The sequence below is a fragment of the Nicotiana tomentosiformis genome, chromosome 8 (assembly GCF_000390325.3).
Source record: "Nicotiana tomentosiformis chromosome 8, ASM39032v3, whole genome shotgun sequence".
NCBI classification, from domain to species: Eukaryota; Viridiplantae; Streptophyta; class Magnoliopsida; order Solanales; family Solanaceae; genus Nicotiana; species Nicotiana tomentosiformis.
The window spans coordinates 137,700,597-137,707,597 of NC_090819.1; the positions used below are offsets into that span (position 1 = coordinate 137,700,597).

The following is a 7,001-nucleotide window of genomic DNA, read 5'->3' on the forward strand; positions in this document are numbered from 1 at the left end:
ATGCTGGGATATGCCAAGTTCATGAAGGATTTGGTAACAAAGAAGAGATCAATGAACTGTGAAATGATCAAAATGACACATCAAGTGAGTGCTATGGTGCACTCCATGGCTCTAAAGTTGGAAGACCCCGGTGCTTTCACAATCTTGTGCACTATTGGGATTGCCAATTTCGCCAAAGCTCTATGTGATCTGGGGGCAGGCATTAACTTAATGCCATATTCTATGTTCAAAAAATTGGGGATTGGGTAACCAATACCCACATCCATGAGGCTGCAAATGGTGGATCGGACAATGAAAAATCCATTGGGGATAATTGATGATGTGTTAGTTAGGGTCGACAAGTTCATCCTCCCCGCAAATTTTGTGATACTTGACTGTGAGGTTGATTATGAGGTGTCAATCATTATGGGGAGACCTTTCGTTGCTACAGGGAAGGCCTTAGTTGATTTGGAAGCTGGAGAGCTCACCTTTCGGGTGGGCGATGAAAAAGTGGTGTACCATGTTTGTAAATCAATGAGTCAGCCAAATAGAAACGAAGTGTATTCATTTGTGGATCTGGTGACCGAAGTAATCGTCGATGACACAAGTGCTGTGATAAATGTGGAAGATACATTGGAAATTGTGTTGTTGAATCATGATGAGGATGAGAAGGAAGGCTTTGTAGAATGTGTCAATGCTTTGCAAGGAATGGGATCATATATTTATAAGCCCTAAAAACTTTCCTTGGATCTCAAAAAATGGAAGACTCCACCAACAAAGGAATCAATCGAGGAGCCTCCCACCTTGGAGTTAAAGCCTTTGCCTTCACACCTTAGGTATGAGTTTCTAGGCCCTTGTTCCACTTTACCTATTATTCTTTCCTCGTGCTTAACTAACGTGCAAGTAGATGCCATTCTTGCGGTGCTTCAAAGGAGGAAGAAAGCAATAAGTTGGACATTGGCGGATATTCGGGGTATAAGCCCCGCTTTTTGCATGCACAAAATCATTTTGAAGGAGGATGCCAAATCCTCTATGGAACATCAAAGACGATTGAATGAGGCCATGCAAGAGGTAGTAAAGAAAGAGATCATCAAGTGGTTGGACGCCGGGGTGGTTTACCCCATTTTCATTAGTTCGTGGACCTCGCCGGTGCAATGTGTCCCAAAGAAAGGGGGCATGACTATGATCACAAATGATAAAAATAAATTGATCCCCACAAGAAGTGTCACCGGGTGGAGAGTGTGCATAGACTATAGAAAGCTCAACAAAGTTACGCGGAAAGACCATTTTTCGCTTCCATTTCTTGATCAAATGTTGGATAGGTTAGCCGGACGTGATTATTATTGCTTCTTGGATGGATATTCCGGATATAACCAGATTCTTATTGCACCTGAAGACCAAGAGAAGACCACCTTCACTTGTCCATATGGCACTTTTGTATTCTCGCAGATGCCATTCGGGTTATGCAATGCACCGGCAACCTTTCAGCGGTGTATGATGTCCATATTCACTGATATGGTGGAGGACATTCTCGAGGTTTTCATGGATGATTTTTCTGTCGTGGGGGGTTCTTTTGAAGAGTGCTTGGATAACTTGGATAAGGTATTGGCACATTGTGAAGAAACTAACTTGGTGCTGAATTGGGAGAAGTGTCACTTTATGGTCAACGAGGGCATTGTCCTCGGTCACATGATTTCCAAGAATGGTATTAAGGTTGATAAAGCAAAAATTGAAGTGATATCCAAACTCTCTCCCTATACTTCAGTAAAATGAGTGAGAAGCTTTCTAGGTCATGCAGGGTTTTAACGCTGATTCATCATGGACTTTTCTAAGGTGGTAAACCCCTTGTGCAAACTCTTGGAGAAAGATGCCAAGTTTCCTTTCAATAAAGATTGTATGAAGGCATTTGAACTACTCAAGTATAAGTTGACTACCACTCCTATTATTACCGCGCTAAATTGGAGCTTACCATTTGAGCTCATGTATGAGGCAAGTGATGTGGCAGTTGGTGCGGTATTGGGGCAACGAATTAATAAGATCTTTCATCCTGTCTACTATGCTAGCAAGACCATGAACAAGGCCCAAGTCAACTATACGGTGATAGATAAAGAACTCCTAGCCATTGTCTTTGCTATGGAGAAGTTTCGCCCGTACCTAATGGGTACAAAGGTGATTGTTCTCACCGACCATGCGGTACTTCATTATTTGATGAGCAAGAAAGGCTCTAAGGCAAGGTTGATGCAATGGGTGCTTATATTGCAAGAGTTTGATCTAGAGATTCAAGACCGAAAGGGAAGTAAAAATCAAGTGGCGGACCACTTTTACCGATTAGAGGAGGAGGGGAGGCCACATGATGGCCTTAAGATCAATGATTCATTTCCTGATGAACAACTCCTTTCCATTTCTATGACTGGGATGCCATGGTTTGCCGATGTAGCCAACTATCTTGTGAGTGGCATTGTTCCGAATGAGTTCTCCTCAAACCAAAGGAAGAAGCTCAAACGAGACTGCCTGGACTACTATTGGGATGAGCTATATCTCTTCAAAATTTGCACTGATGGTGTTATCCGGAGATGTGTTCCAGAAGAAGAGCAATTGGGTATTTTTGAAGCTTGCCATTCTTCACCCTATGGTAGTTACCATGATGGGGCGAGAACTGCTACAAAGGTCCTAAACTGTGGATTCTATTGGCCTACATTTTACAAAGATGCTAGCGAGCTCGTTAAGCGTTGTGATGATTGTCAAAGGGCCGGTGGGATCTCCAAGAAAAATGATATGCCTCTCACCGCCATCCCGTAGATTGATATTTTTGATGTTTGGGGAATTCACTTTATGGGTAATTTGTGAGCTCATGTGGGAACATCTATATATTGGTAAATGTGGATCACGTGTCCAAATAGGTTTAAGTCGTGGCTTTGCCCAATAATGAAGCTCAGATTGTGTTAGATTTCTTGAATAAGAACATATTCACAAGGTTTGGTACCCCAAGGGCCATCATTAGTGATGGGGGTTCATATTTTTGTAACAAAGCCTTTGACATTTTACTCTCTAAGTATGGTGTCACTCACAAGGTGTCAACCCCTATCACCCCCAGGCAAGTGGACAAGTTGAAGTCTCCAACAGGGAGATCAAGAGTATTCTATCCAAGACTGCCAATGCAAATCGGACTGATTGGTCAAGGAAACTTGACGATGCTCTTTGAGATTATAGAACAACTTACAAGACTCCAATTAGTATGTCTCTATATCGGTTGGTGTTTGGGAAAGCATGTCACCTTCCGGTGGAATTAGAGCATAAGGCCATGTGGGCATTGAATAAATTAAACCTTGAATGGGATGTAGCTGCCAATCTTCGGGTGGAGCAGTTGAATGAACTTGATGAGTTCCGGTTCCATGCTTACTCCAGTTCGTCCTTGTATAAGGACAAGATAAAGTACCTACATGATAAGTATATCCGGAATAAAGAATTTAAAGAAGGTGACCTCGTTCTTTTATTCAACTCTCGGTTACAGATGTTTCTGGGAAAGCTTAAACCAAAGTGGTGTGGTCCTTTTGAAGTGGCATGTGACTCCTTTTGGTGCTCTTGATTTGAAAAATAAGAATGGTGAGATCTTCAGAGTCAATAGGCACCGGGTGAAGCACTACCTTGGTAAGGTTGATGATGGCCACGTTGTGGCATTGCTCCATTTCAAATGAATGATGGTAACATGCGTCGTGCTGCGACGTTAAATCAAGCTCTTCTTGGGAGGCAACCCATGTGTTTTTCTTTCTTTTGATTTTCTTGTTAGATTAGGCATTGTTTTGGACTAACTGGTTGTGAAGTGTATGTGGGAATTGAGTGTGCAGTGCAAAAAATTGACAAGACAAAAATTGGCCAAGTGGTGAAATTGTGCGGACCGCACCAGAATAATGCGGACGTACAAGCCCTTCGCGGCCGCACAATTTTGTGTGTGGTCGCACAGCTGGAAGATATAAAATGCCAACTCTCTGAAGTTTGGCCAGATAAAATCCTTTCCATTTTTATGCGGACCGCGTCACTGAATCAACTGCTGAGTTAGAAAAGGTAAAGAGTGCGGACCGCGCCAAAATTTTGCGGCCGCACTCAGTTAAGTCGGTGGGCCAAAGTATAAATAGAACTTTTTGAGACTATTTACACTTTACACACTCTGACCTCTGAAGCATAATGCACTATTTCTAGTGTTCAATCTCATCCCATATTCATCAATTGTTGATTTCCTACTACATTTCATTACTGGTATGTTAATTTCAATGAATTAATTTCATATTTTTCTCTTCTTTTCTCTTTGTTGTAGTTTTCTTTTTATCTAGGGTTAAATTCATGCCAAAAACGTGAATTAATGCTTAATTCTTGTTTAGAAATATTTGGGTAGTGTTTGAATGCATATTGGGGTCTGGGGTTAGTAGCCGTTATTGTTAAATTGCCACAAATCATGCCTAATTAGTGAAAACCCTAGTATTAATCGTACTTAAGTGCCACTCTAATTTGGATTTCGCGGCCGCACATATTTTTGTGCGGTCCGCGCTAGGATAGTCGGCTGCATACAAAATTGTGCGATCCGTGATACTCTAGGTTGAAAGCACTTATCATTGCTAAGTTTTCGCGGCCTCACTCAATTTTGTGCGGTCCGCGGTTAGTTTTTGCGGCCACACTTAAGTTTGTGCGATCCGTACAATTAAACTGCAGAGACCCAACAAATCGATTATGTGGCCGCACTCAATTTTGTGCGGTCTGCGATGGGTTTTCGCAACCGCACTCAAAAGTATGCGGTCCGCGCTGAGGTAACTTCAGAGAACCAGTAGTCTGAACCTGGGATTTTCGCGGCCACACTCATTTTTGGGCGAGCCGCGATGGGCAGTCCACGGCCGCACTCAATTTTATGCGGTCCACACTGCCCTGTTCTGATAAGCAGTGTCTTTCTTTCCAACTATAATTCAATAACACATGTTAAACCCTAATTCTAACTTACTTTCACTACTTGTTTGTTGCAGACAATGGTGCGTTCACGTGGTCGAGGTGATACTTCCAAAGGGAGGGCTGAATCCTCCCGAGGCTGGGGTAGAGGAAACCCTAACATGCCACTATCAGTCCAGAAAGTTGTGGGCAAAAATACTACTCTCAGTAGACCACCTCCGGAATCCTCATACACCAGTGAATACCTTACATCCCGGGAAACGTTTGAGGGGGATTATGTACAACCACAACCGAGGGCATAATCACAATAATTCCCCGATAGATTCCGTTTAGTCGATGAACCTACCTCCTCATCTAGGTAGTCAGGCATCCAAACCATCTTCCTCACCTGCTACAACACCTACCCCAACAGCTACCCCTATCATTTTAGATGAGGATGATGAGGTCCCGGATGACGGGAGAGGGGGTGACACAATTATGGGAGGCTTGGCTAGATCAAAGAAGCCGGAGGTGTGGGCTGATAGGTTTGTAAGTGAGAAGGCGTATGGAAACTTTCGGGAATGGTGGCCCCAAAGGTCGCTCACTCTTGAGCGACAATTCATAACAAAAGACCTAAGCCAACACAATCTGAATGTCCTAATGCAATTTACGGAGAGAAAAGGATGGAAATGGTTCAACTGTCGGATGCATGATGCAAATGAATACCTCGTCAAGGAATTTTATGCCAATGTTGCCCACATCAAAAAAGGTACAAAGGTGACGAAGGTCCGGAACTTGAAAATCCGGTTTGATGGCCACGCACTGAACACATATGTAGGGTTTGAGGATGTCGGGGTAGTGCAATACCTGGAAAAGCTAGCCTTGGGAGATGCAGTTCGCCCATGGCTAGCTGATATACTCGCTATTCCGGGGACAACACCTGCATGGCTCACAACAAGAGTTCAAATTGTTAGAGCCACCCTTAACTTTGAAGCAAAAGGGTGGGCAACATTCGTGTGCAGCCGTCTTGACCCGTGCCACCATGAGAATGTCCTTCCACTCCCCCGGGAAGTATTTGTAGCTTCCATCATAGAAGGATATCCTATTAATGTAGGAAACTTGATGTCCTACAACATCTCCAATGCAGTCCACAAAGAAGAAAGATCGTATCCCTACCCCAACTTCCTCACAGAGTATTTCCAAGACCAGGGGTAGAGCCGAGACATTTTGATGTAGAGGTGAAGGCTAAAAATCCTTTATCATGGTACCACCTCCATGGAGCGGACAACCCTAAATTCAAAGGTAAAGCCACTACCTCCACTGGCCAGTCTAAAGAGTCAGGGGTACTGGCCACCGGGTCAGTTGCCTAGCCCTCCACAGCATCCGGTACTTCTGCCGGAGCAGCTGCCATGCCTCCTCCTTCCTCCGGACCTTCCCTCTCAGTGCCACTGTTAGTTTCCACATCTTCTACCTACCCCCATACTGCACTGCGGGTTTCACAGGCACTATCCAGTCTCAACAATTGGGTGCAGGCAACTACCACAAAGCTGACTGCCATATCCAGTGCAGTGGCAGCACAGTCTTCAGCCCCATCAGAGCTTCAGGTACCTCCATCAGTGGAGGACTCTTTGAAGAAGATTCTGGACAACCAGAAGAAGATTTTGGACGACCAGAAGAAGATTCTGGACGACCAGAAGAAGATCCGGGAGACTCTTGATACACATGGGAGGATTATCAAGAATTTGGGGAAGCATGTGAAGAAGATGTGTAAGACTCAGGCATCTAAGGAGTCAGTGGAGAAGTTGAGAAAAGAGGTTGAGAAGATTGCTTCTGTTTGTGACATTCCACTAGACCTGCTCATGGAGGAGACAGTCCCAATAACACATGCAGCAGTGCCCGAAGCATCAGATGCAGCAGCCGACCAGTCTGAGGAGCCGACTACCACTACACACACTGCTGTGGAGCTGATTCAGATGCTCAGCAACCCCGTAGTCCCCCAGTCAGAGGATGCAGAGATCCAGTTAGAGGATACAGAGGGTGTTGAGGACCCGATGCAGACACAGACCACATATGGAGTTTTCTCTACTCTCTACCCCTTTTTCCTGTTCTTA

The 7,001-nt window shown here is 44.3% G+C and overlaps 2 protein-coding genes across 2 annotated transcripts; both read left to right on the top strand.

The window, feature by feature from the left end:
* Positions 1 to 264: 264 nt before the first annotated feature.
* Positions 265 to 3,181, top strand: LOC138898220 (uncharacterized). Its single transcript, XM_070184268.1, has 5 exons — positions 265 to 660; positions 745 to 1,050; positions 1,357 to 1,581; positions 1,813 to 2,275; positions 3,051 to 3,181. The coding sequence occupies exons 1-5, from the start codon at positions 265 to 267 to the stop codon at positions 3,179 to 3,181; spliced, it is 1,521 nt and encodes a 506-aa protein (XP_070040369.1).
* A 33-nt stretch (positions 3,182 to 3,214) lies between these two features.
* On the top strand, positions 3,215 to 3,565 carry LOC138898221 (uncharacterized). Its single transcript, XM_070184269.1, has one exon. It carries the CDS (start codon positions 3,215 to 3,217, stop codon positions 3,563 to 3,565), a length of 351 nt encoding a protein of 116 aa, XP_070040370.1.
* The last annotated feature ends 3,436 nt before the right edge of the window (positions 3,566 to 7,001 follow it).

Bases quoted from the DNA above. Each gene is read 5' to 3' on its own strand.
- LOC138898220 (XM_070184268.1), top strand. From the start codon at position 265: ATGAGGCTGCAAATGGTGGATCGGACAATGAAAAATCCATTGGGGATA. The intron at 661-744 runs GTAGAATGTGTC...AAAAAATGGAAG, and splicing joins AGGATGAGAAGGAAGGCTTT to ACTCCACCAACAAAGGAATC. The intron at 2,276-3,050 runs GTAAAAATCAAG...GTCACTCACAAG, and splicing joins GATTCAAGACCGAAAGGGAA to GTGTCAACCCCTATCACCCC.
- LOC138898221 (XM_070184269.1), top strand. From the start codon at position 3,215: ATGTCTCTATATCGGTTGGTGTTTGGGAAAGCATGTCACCTTCCGGTG.